Here is a 22044-nt window from a genome sequence, read left to right as displayed (position 1 = left end):
AATGAATAAGGAAACACAGCCCTACAATAACACACTAGACCAGATGGACTTAATTTATATTTATAGAGCATTCCATCCAAAAGCAGCAGAATACACATTCTTCTCAAGTGCACACGGAACATTTTCTAGGATGGACTACATGCTGGGCCACAGGGAGAGCTTCAGTAAATTTAAGAAAACTGAAATCATATCAAACATCTTTTCTGATCACAATGCTATGAGATTAGAAATAAACTACAAGAAAAAAACTATTAAAAACACAAATGGGCTTCCCTGGTGGTGCAGTGGTTAAGAATCTGCCTGCCAATGCAGGGGACACAGGTTCGAACCCCGTCTGGGAAGATCTGACATGCCGCGGAGCAACTAAGCCCATGCATCACAACTACTGAGCCTGCGCTCTACAGCCCGTGAACCACAAACTGAGCCCACATGCCACAACTACTGAAGCCCGTGCACCTAGAGCCCGTGCTCCGCAACAACAGAAGCCACCACAATGAGAAGCCCACGCACCGCAACAAAGAGTAGCACACTCTTGCCGCAGCTAGAGAAAAGGCTGTATGCAGCAATGAAGACCCAACACAGCCAAAAATAAATAAATTTATTTTAAAAAACCCCACAAACACGTAGAGGCTAAGCAATATAGTACTAAACAACCAATGGGTCACTGAAGAAATCACAGAAGAAATCAAAAAATACCTACGGACAAAAGAAAATGAAAGCACAATGATCCAAAACCTATGCAATGTAGCAAAAGCAGTTCTAAGAGGGGAGTTTACAGCAATACAATCTTACCTCAGGAAACAAGAGAAACCTCAAATAAACAACCTAACCTTACACCTAAAATAACTGGAGAAAGAAGAACAAACAAAACCTAAAGTTAGTAGAAGGAAAGAAATCATAAAGACCAGAGCAGAAATAAATGAAATAGAGACAAAGAAAACAACAGCAAAGATCAATGAAGCTAAAAGCTGGTTCTCTGAAAAGATAAACAAAATTCATAAACCTTTAGCCAGACTCATCAAGAAAAAAAGGGAGATGGCTCAAATCAAAATTAGAAATGAAAAAGGAGAAGTTGCAACTGACACCACAGAAATACAAAGGGTCATAAGAGACTAATACAAGCAACTGTATGCCAATAAAATGGACAACCTGGAAGAAATGGACAAATTCCTAGAAAGGTAGTCTCCCAAAACTGAACCAGGAAGAAATAGAAAATATGAACAGACCAATCACAAGCACTGAAACTGACACTGTGATTAAAAAACTCCCAGTAAACAAAATTCCAGGGCCTGATGGTCTCATAGGTGAATTCTATCAAACATCTAGAGAAGAGCCAACACCTATCCTTCTGAAACTCTTCCAAAAAGGTGCAGAGGAAGGAAAACTCCCAAACTCATTCCATGAGGCCACCATAACCCTGATACCAAAACCAGGCAAAGATACTACAAAAAAAGAAAATTACAGGCCAATATCACTGACAAACATAGACATAAAAATCCTCAACAAAATACTAGCAAACCAAATCCAGCAATACATTAAAACAATCATACACCATGATCAAGTAGGATTTATCCCAGGGATGCAGGATTTTTCAATATCCGCAAATCAATCAGTGTGATACAACACATCAACAAATTGAAGAATAAAAACCATATGATCATCTCAACAGATGCGGAAAAAGCTTTTGACAAAATTCAGCACCCATTTATGATAAACACTCTCCAGAAAGTGGGCACAGAGGGAACATACCTCAACCTAATAAAGGTCATAGAGGACAAACCTACAGCTAACGTCATACTCAATGGGGAAAAGCTGGAAGCATTTCCTCTAAGATCAGGAACAAGACAAGGAGGAACAAGACACAACTTTTATTCAACATAGTTTTGGAAGTCCTAGCTATGGCAATCATAGAAGAAAAAGAAATAAAAAGAATCCAAACTGGAAAAGAAGATGAAAACTGTCACTGTTTGCAGATGACATGATACTATATATAGAAGATCCCAAAGACGCTACCAGAAAACTACTAGAACTCATCAATGAATTTGGTAAAGCTGCAGTTTACAAAATTAATACACAGAAATCTGTTGTATTTCTATACACTAACAACGAAAGATCAGAAAGAGAAATTCAAGAAACAATCCCATTTACCATCGCATCAAAATGAATAAAATACCTAGGAATAGCCTATCTAAGGAGACAAAAGACCTGTACTCTGAAAACTGTAAGACACTGATGAAAGAAATCAAAGAAGACACAGACAGATGGAAAGCTATACCATTTCGTGGATTAAAAGAACCAATACTGTCAAAATGACTATACTACCCAAGGCTTTCTACCAATTCAACGCAGTCCCTATCAAATTACCAATGGCATCTTTCACAGAAGTAGAACAAAAAATCTTAAAATTTATACGGATACACAAAAGACCCCAAACAGCCAAAGAAGTCTTGAGAAAGAAAAATGGAGCTGGAGGAATCAGGCTGTCTGATGTCAGACTATACTACAAAGCTATAGTCATCAAAACAGTATGGTACCAGCACAAAAACAGAAATATAGATCAATGGAACAGGATAGAAAGCCCAGAAATAAACCCACACACCTATGGTCAATTAATCTACAACAAAGGAAGCAAGACTACACAGTGGTGTAAAGACAGTCTCTTCAACAAATGGTGCTGGGAAAACTGGACAGCTACATGTAAAACAAATGAAATTAGATCATTCTTTAACACCATACACAAAAATAAGCTCTCAAAGTGGATTAAAGACTTAAATGTGGACTTCCTTGGTGGCGCAGTGGTTAAGAATCCTCCTGCCAATGCAGGGGACATGGGTTCGAGCCCTGGTCTGGGAAGATCCCATGTGTCGCAGAGCAACTAAGCCCATGTGCCACAACTATTGAGCCTGCACTCTAGAGCCCATGTGCCACAACTACTGAAGCCCATGTGCCTAGAGCCTGTGCTCCGCAACAACAGAAGCCACCGCAATTAGAAGCCCGTGCACCGCAACGCAGAGTAGCCCCCACTCACCACAACTAGAGAAAGCCCATGTGCAGCAACAAAGACCCAGTGCAGCCAAAAAAAAAAAAAAAAATCCCAGCAATATCTTTTTCGATCCATCTCCCAGAATAATGGAAATAAAAACAAAAATAAACAAATGGGATCTAATTAAACTTAAAAGCTTTTGCACAGCAAAGGAGACCATAAACAAAATGAAAAGACAACCCACAGATTGGGAGAAAATATTTGCAAATGATGTGACTGAGAAGGGATTAGACTCCAAAGTTTACAAACAGCTCATAAGGCTTAATATCATCAAAACAAACAACCCAATCAAAAAATGGGCAGAAGACCTAAATAGACATTTCTCCAAAGAAGACATACAGATGGCCAAGAGGCATATGAAAAGATGTTCAACATCGCTAATTATTAGAGAAATGCAAATCAAAACTACAATGAGATATCACCTCACACCAGTCAAAATGGCTATCATCAAAAAATCCACAAACAATAAATGCTGGAGAGGGTATGGAGAGAAGGGAACCCTCCTAAACTGTTGGTGGGAATGTAAATTGATGGAGAACAGAATGAAGGTTCCTTAAAAAACTAAAAATAGAGCTACCATATGACACTGCAATCCTATTCCTCGGCATATGTCTGGAGAAAAACATGATCCAAAAGGAAACATGCACCCCAGTGTTCACTGCAGCACTCTTTACAATAGCCAAGACATGGAAGCAACCTAAATGTCCATTGACAGAGGAATGTACAAAGAAGATGTGGTACATATATACAATGGAATATTAGCCATTAAAAAGAATGAAATAATGCCATTTGCAGCAACATGGATGTACCTAGAGTGTCACACTGAGTGAAGTAAGTCAGAGAAAGAGAAATATCGTATGATATCACTTATATGCAGAATCTAAAAAGAAATGATACAAATGAACTTATTTACAAAACAGAAACAGACTCACAGACTTAGAAAACAATCTTATTGTTACCTGGAGTGGAAGAAGGATGGGGGGGAAGGGATACTTAGGGAGTTTGGGATCGACATATACACACTGCTATATTTAAAATGGATAACCAACAGGACCTACTGTATAACACAGGGAACTCTGCTCAATGTTATGTGGCAGCCTGGATGGGAGGGGAGTCTGGGGGAGAGTGGATACATGTATCTTATGGCTGAGTCCCTTTGCTGTGTACCTGAAACTACCGCAACATTGTCAATCAGCTATACCCCAATACAAAATAAAACGTTAAAAAAAAAGCATTTTTTAATGCATTTATAAGAATATTTCTTTGGTTACTCGACTGAAGATTTAATAATTAAAATTTTAACCTTATTTTACTCGTATGAAACTTGTACTTTCCTTCATAAAAATGTACATTTACATTTTAAAAAGAGGTAAAAATGGATGAAGGAAAGAGAAATTCTGAGATCTATTACTCTAAACATCTATGTATCTTTCAGCTATTTTTTCCAACAAACTTTCATGTTAGGACCTAAATGTATGTGTAAATAATATGACTCCTACAAAACCTGCTGTTATTCCTTAAAAAAATAAATAATAAGGCACTAATATTGGTACTATAAATTCATACTAAAGTGATGAATACCAAACTTTTTAAATTAAAAAGAAAAAAGTCATCAAAACAGACCTGCCAGACTTTGATTCTCTTTCAGAATAAGTCAGGAGCAGGGAAGTCAGCAGATCCAGCTAAGGAAGTAGAAGAGACATACAACCAACTAATGGCATTTGTTATAAGTATATAAGGACATTCATTTTTTGAACGCTTTGTCACTTCCATAGCCACAGTTTTTATTTCAAGTTCTCTCACCACCTTATAAATACCCAGTGAAAACTACAACAAATTGCTCAAAAACATCAATGTATCTGCTTAATATGTTGATTTTTTATAAAGAAATTGAAAAAAACCCAAAGAACTGTGATGCCAATTGTGTGGGGTGGGGGCAGGGTGAATTTGGTAGCAAACTAAATTTTGTTTAATTACTTCTCATTACATCAATCCTTGGCAGATCATAATGCTTTTTCTGCACTAAAACAATCATTAACTTTAAAATTACTTGCAGAACAGACAATCTGATTTAAATTAAGACCTTTAACAAGATAAAAGAGATGAAGTAACCAATAAGCATGTTCAAATAACACATGAAGAAACAAAACAAAATATTTTACACATTGAAGACATTATTTTTAAGAAATACATATTTTAGCACATCATCTATATTCTGCCAGTTAATTTTTCTCCACAATTGTATTAACATGAAACTGTAATTTTCTGATGTCACAAAACAACAGTATACTGAAATCAAGGTAGAAAAATCAATTAAAACCATACAACCACCATGAAAATATAACCTTTGTTTATGTATCTATTTAATACTTGCCTTTCCCAAAGATTGTTTAATAAATGCAATATATCAAATCATTCTATTAAGAAAAACATGCTGAATACTTGAAAGCTATGAACGAACTGCGTAAAAATGAACTACAAACCCAAGTTTTGCCATATCAAAAGGTATGATAGAAATTACTCCTTGCCACCTCCAAAATACTGCAAGTTGATTTGAATACAAAAATAAAATCTCTGAATTCCCATTAATATGTTGTGCCTAAGAAAATACATAAGTTCTGAAGAAAGTTTATTCCAAAAGATTAAGAATACTTCTACAGGGCCTCTCCCTGGCAATCCAGTGGTTAAGACTTCACCTTCCAATACAGGGGGTGTGGGTTCGATCCCTGGTCAGGGAGCTAAAATCCCACATGCCTCGTGGCCAAAAAACCAAAACAGAAGCAATATTGTAACAAACTCAATAAAGACCTTAATAATGGTCCACATCAAAAAAGAAATCAAAAAAAGAACACTTCTACAATTATCAGGGTTTTTTTTTTCTTTTAATATTTCTAATTCCTGGTCTTCAAAATAAACAAATGATTACTACCCAACACAGGCTTCTATTCCGGCAACCACACACTTTTAGCAAATTATTTCAATGAAGGACTGAAATAATCCTTGAAGGATTTTAATTGGGGATGTAGTTTACTAAATCTGTATTTTAGAAGGATGATCCTGGAAGCAGTGTGTATGATAGACTATGAGACAGATACATTTCAAAGACAAAATAATGGAAAATATCCAACTCCAAGTCATTTGCTCTTGCACACCACGTAAACATCAGCTCATTCCCTCACATCATGCCTGACTTCTCTTTAAACTCTCTTCACTGACCTCAGTACTGTCTTCAAGGTTCCCATACAGCACCAAGCTTGTAATAGACCATGGAGTAGAAAACTGTGTACAGAAAGGGAAGAGAAGCAGCATGCGTGTGAAGTGAATTTGGCAGTATTCCCCTTAAAAGATTTTAAATTAGACCACTGCTGTGATGATATTAGCTGCTTTGAAATCTTTTCACAAAGGAATGGGCCACAGAAAGGAATTCAACATGCCTTAGCCAATTGTATGATGGGAGAGGCTTTCCAAGTCTGAGGGACCAACTACTCTCCTTTTGCTTTTTTTTTTAAAGTATCAACAGAATGAACTTTTGTGTTTCTGACATTTGGGAAGTTTTCCAGCACTTCCCTTCACACCTTTCCTAAAAAGGAGTATTTTCTGTATCTATTTGCACTGAGAAGGATGCACAGTCCAGAAAACAATTTTTTTCTTTTAGAAGAATTTTAATGGTCATTTTGATTCTAAGACTTTTGCCGAATTTTCAAAACTTGTAAGTTTTTAAATACAATTTAGAAGTTTTAACTCTATTTGTAAACAGATTTTACAATGTGTAATAGTATTGACAGAATTTTTTTCTGATAAATCTGTTTTATCTAATCTAGTACACCAAAATAATTTTATGTAAAAGTCTGAATTAAAAATCTATATAATACTATAAAGTTACTATGTTTAACTATATAGTATAAAGTTAACTTTACAAATAAAGTACTATATGTGCTACAAAGAGACTAAAAAAGTAGATAGAATTCTATAAGAGACACTGAAAGAACAGGTTATGAATATGAGTTTAGGACTCTGGTAGACAATTTATTCAGTGGTCACCTAGCAAACCGAGGGTAGGTAGATTGCTAGAGTTTTATCCCTCTATCCATTAGTTGCCAAAGTGGATATCTGAACCACTTGGCACACTACCAAGATAATGACCAACTACTCAATACTTCTTTCTCTCTCTTCTCCACCTAGTCTCTTCTTGGAAGTTCACAGTTTAAACTATTTGATAATAAAATATTATAAGCTCCTTGGGCTTCCCTGGTGGCGCAGTGGTTGAGAGTCCGCCTGCTGATGCAGGGGACATGGGTTCGTGCCCCGGTCCGGGAGGATCCCACATGCCGCAGAGCGGCTGGGCCTGTGAGCCATGGCCGCTGAGCCTGCGCGTCCGGAGCCTGTGCTCCACAACGGGAGAGGCCACAGGAGTGAAGGGTCCACGTACCGCAAAAAAATAAATAAATAAATAAAATATTATAAGCTCCTTTGAAACCTGGCTCTGGATTTTGTCCCCCTTCACTGTCCCCAGTTCCTCTAGTACACAGCATGGTATTTTGAACCAACAAATACTCTTCTGTTGAGTAGGTGAAACAGTAAGTGCCCCAGGTCATGTAGATAACCCTGTAAAATAGAGAAAATCTATTTACATATATTGATGACTATACACATATAGCCTGGTAACACCAGATGGGACTCTGCCAGAGATTAATTATTTACATTTTTTTAGTGAGAAAAGTGCTAGCTAGCTATTTTGCCAGTACTGATGTGGAATCAGTGAAAAGCTATCTCACTAGGAGGGTAAATCACCCTGAATTACTATGGTATCCACCCAAGGAGGGTAGTACGGGGGTGAACAACCTTGATTATTTGGCGGTAGTGGCACAGTAAGATCCTTTGTGCTTTGAGGATTCAAAAATAAAGCTGCTCTCTTCTCCCTTTCAGTTGATCACTAAAGAAGAAAGAGCACAGGCACAGTGAAACCAGGGCTGACCCAGTGTTCCCGAGGCCACCCATCATTCCTAGAAACTGAAACCCACAGAATGCAAACGTGGAGCACCTCTGACCAGGCCTGTACCTACAGGAGCGGGGCCAGCACCTCTGAAGAGTCACAGAAGCCTGCACTACTATCTGTCAGACTATGCCAATGAATTTTCAGCAGGTGGGCAGCAAGCAACAGGGGAAGCTCCAGAGTGATTGGGCTTCCTAGGAAGCCTGTCCTCTGTAGGAAGAAGGCTGACCCCAACCTCCACATTAGACCAGTGAGCATAAAGATTTCAGAATAATTTGGTGGCAACAGGACAGAGCTAAGAAGAGATACTAAATTTCATTTTAATAAAGCAACAGAGGCTCAACTGGAGGACAAATAAATTTTAAGAAAAAATGATAAACTTGACCATACTTGAAGCCTGAGTTTTAGAACAATTCATGCTAGTTATATGTAGTATGTATTTCTGTTTTTGCATGCTTTTATCCATTTAAGTACAACATAGACTGCTTTTCTTTTTTTATAAATTTATTTATTTGTTTATTTTTGGCTGCATTAGGTCTTCGCTGCTGCACGCGGGCTTTCTCTAGTTGCGTTGAGCGGAGGCTACTCTTCGTTGCGGTGCAAGGGCTTCTCATTGCGGTGGCTTCTCTTGTTGTGGAGCACAGGCTCTAGGCAAGCAGGCTTCAATAGTTATGGCACGCAGACTCAGTAGTTGTGGCACGTGGGCTCTAGAGCGCAGGCTCAGTTGTTGTGGCGTACGGGCTTAGCTGCTCCGCGGCATGTGGGACCTTTCCAGACCTGGCTCGAACCCATGTCCCCTGCATTGGCAGGCAGATTCTTAACCACTGCGCCACCAGGGAAGCCTCTAGACTGCTTTAATATTTTCAATTTGGGCTAAAAAATCCTTCCCTTCTTGGTATGCAGAACAATTTTTCAAAGATAAAACCATTTAAAAAAAAACAGGCTGATTTATATTGCCGATGTAAGCAGCATCTTTTCTGACTCCTAGTGACATTTTGTTGTCTGTTACCATAATCTTCTCTCATGGGAATTCACAGAGTTTATAGTGAATCACAGCATAAGGATTCTCTTTACTATCAAGGGGCAGCTGGATTTTCTGATTCTTCTAATATCCATTGGCCTTTGTGGCCAATGGTGAATCACAAAGTATTTGGCAAATTGCTCTGCACCGATGGAAATCTTTCTCCAGTAACCCTTTATTATATCATAATAGATAATGTAATTTTACTTAAGTTAGAAAAAGCCTTTGGAAGAAAATGAGTTTAAATTTATTCTGTAACAAATAATGTTATAGTTTTGATACTGGAAGTAGGAGAAGGCAACATATAAATGTTTAAATGGCATACAAGTTATATATATATAAGAATGCAGGTAAGCAATAAGATGAGAAATCAAAGAACATCTAATAGGACTTCCACTTCCAGATATGACAGGGACACTGACACCAGACTTCCCTCCCACCAAAATATAGCAATAAGACTAGTCAAAAATATGTGAGGCAACTGGTTCAAGCAACAAACAGGAAACAAAGGACTCTGATCTTTGAAATAAGGTAAACACCCCTTGTGTCCCAAGCTGGACAAGGCTTTCTTGCCCACAACACAGGGAAGTGGAACCCAAGTAGAACCTTGCAGTCTCACAGTGCTAAAGAGACAGAGATCACAGTTTGGGAGGCTGAAGCAGCTGGAAAATGCAAGACAAGGTACCAAAGAGGAAAAAGCTGTGAGACGGTGAAGAGGGGCTTAATAAATAACATATGCGAGATCACAAAAGAAGTTACTGGAGTAGAAGACAGATAAACAGATATCATCCAACCTCTAGATAAGGAGAAAAAAAAAAGATTAAAAAAGAAAAAAGCCTCAGTGACCTGTGAAACATTATCAAATGATCTAATGTGTGTAACTGGAGTTCTTGAAAGAAAAAAAAAATGTGGGGCAGAAAAATATATAAAGAAATAATAACAGGTAACAGGAAACTTCCCAATTTGGGAATCAAGAAAAGCCCTTGCAGGATAAATATAAAAAATCCTACATCATGGTACATCATAGACAAACTGCTAACACCAAAGATAAAGAGAAAAATTTTAATATAGCCATAGAAGAAGACATATATAGGCTAACAATGATACAAATTACAACTGACTTCTCATCAGAAACAATGGGATCAGAAGACAATGGAAAGCTGTCTTTTAAAGTGCTAAAAAAAAATTGTCAACCCAGACCCCTATATCCTGAGAAAACATGCTTCAAAGTCAAAGGTGAAATAGACATTTTTGCATTAAGAGAAAGTGACATAGTTCAGTAGAACTATGACAGTAGAACTGCACTACAAGAAATATTAAAGAAAGTATCAATACTTTAGGCTGAGGAGAAATGATACCAAATAAAAAAGAGATCTACAAGAAAGAATGAAGAGTACAGGAAATGGTAAATATATGGGTAAATACAAAGAATATCTTTTTAAAAAATTATTGTGATTTCCTTTAAAGATAACTGACCACTGCAAAATAAACATTATATTGTGGGGTTCATAACATATATAGATATAAAATACATGATACAATAACACAAAGGAAGGAGGGTAAATGGAAGTATACTATTGGAAGGTTCTTTTTTATTTTACTATTTATTCATTTATTTTTGGCTGCTTCAGGTCTTAGTTGCGGCACATGGGCTCCTCATTGCAGCACGAAGACTTCTAGTTGTGGCATGCTGGCTCCAGAGCACATGGGCTCTCTAGTTGTGGCACGCAGGCTCAGTAGCCCTACAGCATGTGGGATCTTAGTTCCCCGACCAGGGATCAAACCCGCATCCCCGGCATGGGAAAGTGGATTCTTAACCGTTGGACGACCAGAGAAGTCCCTGAAAGGTTCTTAAAATTTATATTAAGTGGTACAGTATCCTAAGTAAGCTGTAATAAGTTAAGGGTGCATATTGTTAACTGTAAAGAAAAACCAGTAGAGGAAATAAAATGGAACACTAAAACGTACTCAAGTAATCCAAAAGAAGACAGAAAGTAGGTAGAGAAAGAAAAGTAGAGAGGAACAAAAACCAAATTGTGGTAGCCTGTGAGGGAGGAGAACTTAATGCCAGTAAGAAAATAAAAAGTCAAAAGAGTTATCACTTACACCCTAACCATGAAAAGAAGTTGGATAAGCTACATAATTATAGTTTTTAAAATTTTTCAGAGACTGAGGACACCCAGAAACCAAAATCAACTCCAAAAAGTGATAAGCCCATTTTAAAACAGAAGAGATTTCCAGTTGCTATCACCCTTGACTGTAATGGGAGGACAAAGAATCTGCCACAGACAAGCACTAAAAAGAAACCAGTCTAACTTTGAAGGGCTATGTGGGGACTGGCATACCAGCATAGAATCCAGAGCAGCCCCAGACACAGAGAGAGGCTGTATGAACTACCTGGCCCCTCTTCACACAAACTCTTTTCCACTAGTTTTCACCAAAAATGGGGGCAAGAGAAGAGAGCTGAGATCATCTCTCTAAAGTCCTCTAGGCTTTGAGCTAAGGAAGATGTGAGGAATGAAAGATAACCGGAAAGCCAAGAGAAACTTTGCAGAGGCAAGACCCACCTTCAGAGTACAGGGCAGCCATACACAGGCCAACGATGGGGCAGCAGGGCTAAAAGAGCTCTCAAGGCACAGAAAGCAAGGGGCAGAACTAGAGAGCAAAGAGAATTCTTCAGCAACCTAAATCTGGCCACTGGTCTGTAAAGTAGGGAGATACCGCCTACAATTCAAAAAGAAGATTTGGAATAGTCCACGAATACATTAGAAGGTGCTCAATACCATTAGTCAAGAGGGAAAGACACATTCAATTAAATACAAATTAAAACAATGTAATGTAACTTCACATCTATTACTACAGCTAAAATAAACAAAGCCAAAAACAGACAACACTAAATACTAGCAAACATGCAGAGTAACTAGAACTCTCATATATTTCTGTGAGAAGTGTAAAATGGTATAACTGTTTTAAAAACTGCTGGGCAATTTCTTATAAACTTAAGCATATACCTATATTATGAATCACATTTCTACTAATAGGTATTTACCCAAGAGAAATAAAAACATATATCCATGAAAAGTCTTATACAAGAATGTTTATATTAGTTTTACTGATAATAGCCCAAAGCTAGAAAAAACTGACATGTCCATTAAGAGGAAAGTAAATTATAAAGTGTATGTTTATACAATGGAATTCTACTCTGCAATAAAACAGGATGAACTACTGACACATGCAACAGCATGGATGCATCTTGAAACCATTATTTTGAGTGAAAGAAGTCAAACAGAGAACATACTATATGTTCCCATTTATATTATTTTCAACAACAGACAAAATTAATCTATGGTAAGAGAAATCAGAATAGGGTTTGCCTATAGCAAACTGATTGACTGGAAATGGCGTAAGAGAACATTCTGGGTTAATGGAAATGTTCTGTATCTCAAATAAGATGTTGGTTACATGGGTATATACATTTATCAAAACTCAAGAATTGTACACTTGAGCATTTCACTGTATGTAAATTTTACCCCAATTAAAACAAAAAAAAACCTTGAGAGGACAAAAATATGAAGAACAAAAGTTAAAAGAAAAATAATACAAGAGAGGAGAAAGCCATGGTAATTGTTAAAGTTAGGTATTGGGTATATGGGGGCTTACTATTCTATTCTGTCTACTTTTGATTGTGCTTAAAATTTACCACAATAAAAAGTTTTTTTAAAAGGCAACTGAATAATAGTGTGTTGTGTATTTGAAGTTTGCTAAGAGAGTAGATCTTAAGTGTTCTCACCACACACTCACACAAAAGGTAACTTTGGGAGGTAACAAATACGTTAATTAGTTCAATTGTAGTAATCATTTCACAATATATACATATGTCAAAACATCACACTGTATACTTTAAATATGTACAATTTTTACTTGTGAAAAATAAACAAAAATTAAAAATTTTTAAGTATCACAGTAAAAAAAAAAGACAAAATATTCATTTAACCTTTTCCATATGGTATTTAAAATATAAACCCACAATACTCATTGCCAAATAATATACAAAGTTATTGAAAAAAAGGGAGGAGGGACTGGATCTGCTCAGAAAAATAGTGCTTCAGGTTCCAAAGTTCTTACACCACAGACTATGATTTCAATAACATTAGCCAGAAGATTTTTTTGCGGGGGGAGGTAATTTGGAACCAAGTTAAACCCAAACTATTAAATTAGTCTTATCTTTCAGGTTGGGGTCTATGGACCAAGTCTGGAAGACTTTGAAAGCAGATGTACCAAGCACCTCTCTCCATCCATGGTTCATGATGTCTGTGAGAGCTTGTCAGAGCTCCACACATATTACCTAGGTGGACCACTTCAGTGTTTTATGGCCATAGCTCCACTACCAGTATCCATATCACTGTGGCTGAAGACTCTTCTGAAACTGCAGAAGGCTGCTGCTCTGTCCATGTGTGTACATGTGCAGCATGCCAGAAGTAACAGAGAATTAACACCCACCCTCCCACCCAATCAGCTCTCAACCATAATTTTTGGAAGTTGATGTTGAAGTACTGTAGCTCTTTCAGCACTTTAGTGTGATGATTCTGAGGGATATATTTCACACAGAATTAAGCTCTAGTTGCCCACTGTGGTGGCTGGTGTAGGAGTTCAGAGTATGCCACCCCAAAATATGCCATCCTGGTGTACTGATTATTTTAAGTTAAAGGCACTGAAAATCAGCAGATGCAAGAAGGGCACTCTAAGCTTCCTTCTTCTTCCTGAAAGCAGGAGATAAAATTCCCATGCAAAAGGTGTAACCCCCATACCAGGAGGGAAGGAAGACATTCTTATGACCAGAGACAGGGAGGTGAGGCCAAACGACAAACAAACCTTGTTAAACCAAACCTTATCTTCCTAGTCACTTTTCTACAAATAACTGCCCTTGCACAAACTCCTTTGTCTTGTCCATTTTCACAATTTATTACTCATTGTCCAACCTAGTATATATGTGTTTGGTTCCAACTACACTTCTTTGGGTCTTCATTTTTCTTATGAAGGCTCCTGTGTACATGTAAAAATTACTAAATAAAATCTGTATACTTTTCTCCTGTTAATCTGTCTTAACGTCAGTTTCTCAGGCCCAGCTATGGGGCCAAAGAGGGCAGTACACTTTCCCTACACTGACTTAACAACATACTCTTTATAGCCTGTCTTCACATTTCTATACCCATCATCGCCCCACGCCAATGTTCTCTGTACTTCCTCCAAAATTACTTGAGTTCAGGTTAAAAAAAAAAAAATATATATATATATATATATAATAGAAAGGGTACAAAGTGTACTACAAAAAGGAAAAAACAGATGACAGAATGAACCACTTCACAGGCATACTACTGATCGTGCTGTTGCTAACCCTGGAGCTTTTGCAATTTCAAAGCATAACAGTTAAGTAAATAGGAGAGTTCAATATACAATTAATCCTATACCCCAAGACAGGCTGTTTTAAGCCTTTGGGGCAGCTATGTTACATGGAGCTCTTTTGTTGACAATTCACAGAAGCCGACTAGAGTTAGCTTAAGCGCAAAGTCTATGGGCCTTAAGAACAGAATCAGTGATTGGGAAATTAAAGAAAACTTAGGAAGTCTCTGCCTCCATCTTTTTTCTAGTTATTTACTTCATCTTTCTCTCCTTGTTTCCCAGTCCACATGGCTACTCCCAGACCTCACAAGATTATACAGTACTGTATAGAAGCCCAGAGAGAAATAGAGCCTGATTTTCTTTCTCAGCCTCTGCTGTTCTCTCTTGTTCTCTTTCCTTCTCCCACACTGTCCTTTTCAAAATGCCCAGGGAGAGAAATGGTCCTGCTTGGGCCAGGTACCTACACCAGGACCAATCAACTGTGGAGAGAAAGCAATGTCACAAGGTAGAAAAACGGCAGTACTCTGCAATCCAATAGAATGGGGGAAAGGGACATTCCCAAAGAATGGGTATTGGCAAACAACCCAAGAGAATCAACTATATGAGTCATGGATCTGTTTGAGAAACTGATAAAAACATTGGATCTTCTTCACAGCAATATGTACACACTCACAAACACCAAACTGTCCATACAATTTGAGGGCATTCATGAAGCCCCTGTAATCCATTCTTAGATCCTAATTTTAAAACTCTCTATTATCCATTTAGATATTTTAAATGCTTAAAATTTTTCAAATACTGCTCTTAAATTTTCAAATTTTAAATACTGAATGTGAAATTACATTCAACGGTTTTTCAACCACAAAAAAATACACATAATAAAATATTAAGTCTTTCACAGGAATATAACACGTAAGAAGTCTATACTAATAACATGGACTAGGTAGAAGAGGCTAACGATCAGACATCAACTGGAGTCTACTGTCATCAAATGGACACTATATGGCAGTCCCTCACATTTTTTACTGCAGTTAAAATAACTTTTCCATAGTATGTCCCCAAAGACGGTCAAACACTTGGGGGATGTGTGCCTAGCCCCTCTCCCATTCAAATCGTAACACTTGAAATTACCTCATAAAGAGATACATGAAGTTATTCAAAAAATTAGTAAGATCTAGTGCATTGCTACTTATGATGGCCTAGAAAAAAAAAAGTCTATACATAGTTTAATCAAAAGTTTCTACTCAAAATACACAGCTATTACTGTATGCAATTTTACTCAAAACAAGCAAAACCAAACACAAACAAAAGAAATAAGCTAGGGAAATAAAATCAGAAGTAAATGCCTCAAATCTATTATGAAACAGGTGAAATATAAATTTAAAATCATATTAAAGTAGTCAGGAAACCTATACCCTCCACTGGTTACTAGGAAGCAGTCAATGACATTAGTAATATATCCTTAACCTCTGAGAGTATATAATGGAAGGAAATGGCCACATTTTACCACAAAATGTTCTTACATTACAGGAAAAGACAGGAAAACAGAAAACAAAGAATAATGTTTTAACAGAGAGTTGTGTTACTCAGACGTTCTTTAAATGTATCGAAAAAGGGGCTTATGAATACAGTACTATACCTATGCATTTTGATTCTACAACATATCTTGTATAAACTTCATATATGAAAATACTACGAAAATCTAAAATATTCAGTATTATATCCATGCGTTTTGACTCTATAATGTATCTTGTGTAAGTTTCATATATGAAAATACCCTGAAAATCTAAAGTGTTATCTTTGCTGATATATTTTCTAGACAATCTCTGAAAGAGAATCTAATTTCCTGAGTATGTGAATACATAAACTTGATGAAAGCTAGAATGATGAAACACCACTGAGTCTGATTACATACAATAAAATTTAAAGATTATATTCCCACACCATACTGAAAATTTTTGTATTAAGTAGAGTTGGAAAAAGGAAGACTCTCATTATATGAGGTTAAAAAATATTTTTTTAAGCAGAGTCAACTGCTATACTAATTATCATTTTTGTATACAATATTGAACCTATATATGAAAGTCAGCACATAAAGTCTAAAAATTAATCAGCTACTGTGTTTCATTTAGAAATTTCTGTACTTGAAAAACTTTGGAGAAAGTATTTTTTAAATTATAAATTCATTCATGGATTTAACATGAATAGTTTTTAACAGTTTCACATGTCCCTGAAGTTCTGTGACAGGTAGTAATTTGTAATTTTGGTTGAGTCACACATTTCACTTGGATACACTAAAAGACTAGCTGGTATTCCTGAGTTACTAGGAAGAAATAATCCCAGCCAATGTGAGTGACATCTGTATTTTTTTTGCTCATTTTTGAATGCAGAGTAACTCTTATGTAATACCTGAAGCACAAGATTTTTTTAAAATCATACTTCACTTTTTAAAAAATATGCGAAATGACACAGGACAGAGGAATCTGCAAATGTGTGGGTTCACAAAGGAAGGTCTCTGAATACACCTTGTAAGAAAGTCAAAGGGTTTAATGGTAGCTCAGGAGAATGCAGGATTTTGGTATTATCAATAGGTACATCATAATCTAATAGGATGATCAGAAGGCAGAACTGACAATTCTAGGACTCAAACTTAAATTCTGCTACTAAATTCTAGTATGATTTCACATTAAATCCAAGTTAATGTACATCATTTACCTCACTAGAGAATGAGAGAAAACACTGTATGTATCTGCTTTTGGGACACTAAAATGCAAAGTTCATATAAATTCTCCTATGTGAAATTCAGAACTGAAGTAGCTTTTGGTACAAATATTTCACCAGGACAGTGATTTGAAGGAGCATTGATTCCAATGCACAACTGTAGTAATTGTAGCTGAAAAACATAAATGCCACCTTCTCATACTTGCATCAAGGAAAAGACTCTGAGTCATATTTCATCCACATTCCTTAATGTCATCTTCAAACAAGTAGACAATCAAATACTTACAAATATATCTAAAGCCCACTGCCTAGACACAAAGTAAGAAATATTAATAAAAATAGACTTGTAATATACAAAAAGCTCGTGTGCTACAGACTATGATTACCTGGAGGTAGGAATTGCAGTTGGTTATTAGCTAATCGAAGATGACGTAAAGCTCTCAGACGACCAATTTCTGGGCAAACAATTTCTAAGGCATTGTCACTAAGATCCAAACACTGTAGTTTTACAAGGGACCCAATGGCTTCGAAGAGAAAAGAAGGGTAAAAGCATGATTAATTTGACCCAAGTGTTTTAACACCAAACTTTAATGCAAGTACTCCAAATTTAAATATTTTAATGCTTAATATCCCTGTCTCCAGGGCTGACATAATAGTAAAAACATATATCAAACTAAACTTTTTAAAAATTTTTATTAGAGTATAGTATCAAACTAAATTTTATGAAGTGATAACACTTCTACCTTGATATAAAGTAAGTTTAAAAATAGCACAAATAAAAATGTTAAAACAATGTAAAAATTACTTGAATAAATAATTCATGAAATATATAAAGTCTTTTTTATCTAACCAAAATGCTTAACTGGATTTATTAAACTTAAAAGTTATCATTTTATTATTTACCCAATGACAGTTTATCTGATAATAAATTTTTACCTAACCATTATAACCATTTTAGACTTCTTAAATTTAATTTAATCGTAGCAGTTAACTGGATTACTAATTAGAGGAAAAAAAGCTTTGAAACTAATAAAGATGCTCTATAATTAAAATTCCCTAATTTTCCAACCAAAATTGGTTTAAAGAGACAATCTGTTCTACTATTATAAACTATAATAGCACTATACTATCTGTTCTACTATTTAAACTATAGCACCTCCTAACTAAAAACTTGAAGTGCACGTACCTTCCGGAACCACAACTATGTTATTTGAGTGAAGATACCTAGAGGAAAAGAAGGGAAAAACAGCTGTTATCATTCGGTACTTCTGCTAGATAATCACTCTGTAAAATGCTCACTTAGAGATTTATCAAATATAAAGGGACCAGATTTTCTTTCATACCCTACTCTAAATGTGTAACACAAACTATATGGTCATCACGGATAATTAATAATACTTTGAGAATAATATTGTATGCTAGAATTGCAAATATTAAAACTATTTGCTAATTTAGTTGCTATTTTAAAATTAAAACATACACAATAAAGTATTTTTTTCAACCTCATAAAACAAATTACTAGTTTCTCTAGTTCATTTTAAATTATTCAGGTTTTCAGAAAAACATCTATTGTGTAGAGAAAAGTCAACACCTATTGTGTAAAGGAAAATGCAACTTTTAGTTTTTAAAGGATAACTTCACAAAATAATCAAAGATATTTCAAGCCAGTATGGAGAACCAAAAATGAAGCAATTAAATACTCATCATTTATGATATCTGTAGAAATATTCAACTGTCAAGGTACATAATATATTTCACAGCAAGAGGAATTTTGTAAATAAGAAATCAAATTCTTTTCTCAGAAAAAAAAAAGTCTACCCTGCTGACAAGTCCAGGCAAGTCTAAGTAAATAACATTCCCCACTGAAGTATCTTTAGCACTCTCTGGTGGAGACTTCATGCAATAGTCGGCAGCCAACTATTCAGAGCAAAACAACAGTGACCAATGAAAATCGCATAATAATAATTTTAAAAATAAAATTAGATCATTGATTTTTGAGGCCAGAGAACTAGATTTTGATAAAGTATTTTCAAACCTGTTGTCTTATTTATTATACCTCATAATCACTCTTCATATAGTATATCTTACATAGAATTTAAAATATTTCTTCTATATATTTTAGCCTGATATCAAATGTTAAAATGTCAATGACACAGAATAAGAAAGATACAAAATTAATAAATTTAAGAAGATTTTTATATGCTGGATTAAATCAATTCTGTGTAGGTATTAACTTGCTGGGCCTAACATAATTTAAACAATTACACCATTCTATGATTCATTTTATTCCTTGCTTTGTGTATACAGAATGATTCCATATTTTACTTTTTTTAGAATGTTTCCATATTTTAAAATCAATATTCTTTAAACATTACTTTTAGGAAGAAATATCTAACTACTTTAACAGATTACTCTAAAAATTCTTTATGCCGAAAGACTATATATATATATAAGTATACACACACATTTGCATGTATTACACAAAAGGCAGAGCGCCTAGACACCAAAATAGATAACTGATTTTTCAGTAATCCACAAAATTTTTGCCTCAACTCCAATTCTACCTACAAAAAAGGACCTTAAAATGTCCAAGTCAAAATATGAACTAAAGTACTATTATCATTAAAATCAAAAAGTATATTTTAACATAATAAATTTATCTACATTATAATGAAAAGCAGTAAATGGTAGTTTAGAATGTTCTCAATCCTGACTACACATTAGAATCACCAGTGGTCTTCAAAATATAGATGTCCAAGGCCATCTCAACTCAAGTTGCTCTGATGTGCAGCTGATGAAGAATCATCACTGGTAAAGTGGATCAGAGTAGGTTCTGGAGCCAGACTGCCTGTACCTTAATATCTATGTGACCAGGGGAAAATTACTGACCTTTTCACTTTCTTAATCTACAGAAGTAGAGGATAACAGCACCAACAACATAGGGATGCTGTGAGGATTAAATGAATTAATAAATGTAAAGCCCTTAGAACAGAGTTCCATGAATGCCACTGTTATAATTATTATTGTTATCATAAGTCATTTGTAATCAAAGGCTTAGCAATTTTAAGTCACTTCTGTCTACTTAATTTTTGTAATTTCAAAGTAGTTAAAATGTTGGTGTTTTGACGTAACTGGTTTTCATCATGTTCTTTTTCTACTCAAATAATGCAGGAACTCCCATTCACTGCTGGTGGGAATGCATGACTGTACAGCCACTTTGGAAAATGGTTTGGCAGTTTTTTAATAAAATTAAATATAGATATTTACTTAATAGTAATATGGCAATGTCAGTTTCTTAGTCTTGACAAATGTTCAATGAAATTGTAAGATGTTAACAACAGGAGAAACCTGGGCATACTGGAACTCTGTACTTACTATCTTTACAACTTTTCTGTAAATAAAAACTGCTCCAAAATAAAAAAAAAAAATTTTTTATTAAAGGAACAGGACTTATACTTCCAGCCATGACGAAATAATAAGGACCAGATTTACCTAATTGCTATAAGCAACAAGAAAACCAGACGGAATATATGAAACAATTATTTTCTAATACTGACAAGAGGCAACTAGTACTATGTTCCCTGACAGAGAAGAAACAAGTGAGGTGAGCCACACAATGTCCACAGATTTATGCCTGGAGGCAAATTGTGCACTGTGGTACAAAAATGGGATCCCAAACAAAGAATGAAGTCTCACTGAGTTATGAAGAAACAAATCAGAGTTCAGGGAACCTGAGGCAGCTGGAAGTTGTGGGTACAGTTCTGGAGGAGAGGGCACTACTGAAAAAAAAAACTTCAAGGGATCCTTTGACTCTTAGCTGAATTCTATAATGCACTCCAGTCAAAAAGTAACTGAAAACCTATCAGCTGAACAGTCCACAGAGCTCATACAGGGCTAGAAAGCATTCAAGTTCTGAGCAGCAAGTGTACCAAATCCTTGTTGATCACTTGGTTCATTTAAACGAGATTCTAGAAAGGTCCTGTGTGGGTAATAGGGCTAAACTATCCCTTTAGTAGAAGTTACTCTAGACCTGTCCTAACAAGCATAAAGACAGGCCATGAAAGGATCAAATTAAATTGCAAATAACTGCAGGCCAGAACAAAGCACCACAAAAAGGAAGACAACAAAGTGTAGACACAATAAAGTATTCATAAGGCCCAGCATCTAATCAAAAAGTGCTAAGAATTAGGAAAATGTGACCAATAACTAGGATAAAAAACAGTTAATACAAACGGAACCAGTATGACACAAATGATGGAATTAGCAAATAAGAACTTTAAAACAAAACAACTATAACAACTATATTCGGGTATTCAAAGAAAAATATAAACATTGTGAGAGAAATGTTAACATATAAAGAAGAACCAAATAGAGCTTCTAGAGATCAAATATACAACAAACTAAGTGAAAATCTCACTAGGTTGGATTAACAACTTACTAGATACTGAAGAAGAAAATACTACCAACCCTGAAGACAGGGAAATATAATATGTCCTAACTGAAGTACATTAAAAAAAAAAAGACTGAAAAGAATAGAACTGAACAGTGTGTCAGTGATTATGGGACCATATTAAACTAACAAACATGTAAGAGTCCCAGAAGCAGGGACCAGAGATAAGGGTATAGAAATAAATATCTAAAGAAATATATTTAAAAAATCCAAATTTGATGCAAACTATAAAGACACAAACCCAAGAAGCTCAATGAATGTCAAGGATAAAGAAAAAGAAAACCACAACAAAGTACATCAAAATCAAATCCCTGAAAACCAATAGAAGAATCAGACATTCTTCAAAGTAGCCCAAGGAAAAAAGACACATTACATACTGAGGAAGAAATATAGGAATGTCAGCAGATGTCTCTTCA

General features: G+C 35.6%; 1 protein-coding gene across 4 annotated transcripts in view; it reads right to left on the bottom strand.

The window, feature by feature from the left end:
• Positions 1–22044, bottom strand: part of LRRC28 (leucine rich repeat containing 28) — a 187531-nt gene that overhangs the window by 136664 nt on the left and 28823 nt on the right. For all 4 annotated transcript variants that reach the window (XM_027083207.1, XM_027083204.1, XM_027083205.1 and 1 more), the window contains exons 4-5: positions 18365–18402; positions 17565–17702 (exon numbers count right to left, since the gene is read on the bottom strand). In XM_027083207.1, the coding sequence (XP_026939008.1) occupies positions 17565–17702; positions 18365–18402 (176 nt within the window). The remainder of the gene's footprint in view (positions 1–17564; positions 17703–18364; positions 18403–22044) is intronic.

This window comes from Aethalodelphis obliquidens, unplaced genomic scaffold (assembly GCF_003676395.1).
Source record: "Aethalodelphis obliquidens isolate GAN/ISIS:26980383/991018 unplaced genomic scaffold, ASM367639v1 scaffold49, whole genome shotgun sequence".
In the NCBI taxonomy this organism is placed as follows: domain Eukaryota; kingdom Metazoa; phylum Chordata; class Mammalia; order Artiodactyla; family Delphinidae; genus Aethalodelphis; species Aethalodelphis obliquidens.
This window is presented reverse-complemented; position numbering and strand designations above follow the sequence as displayed.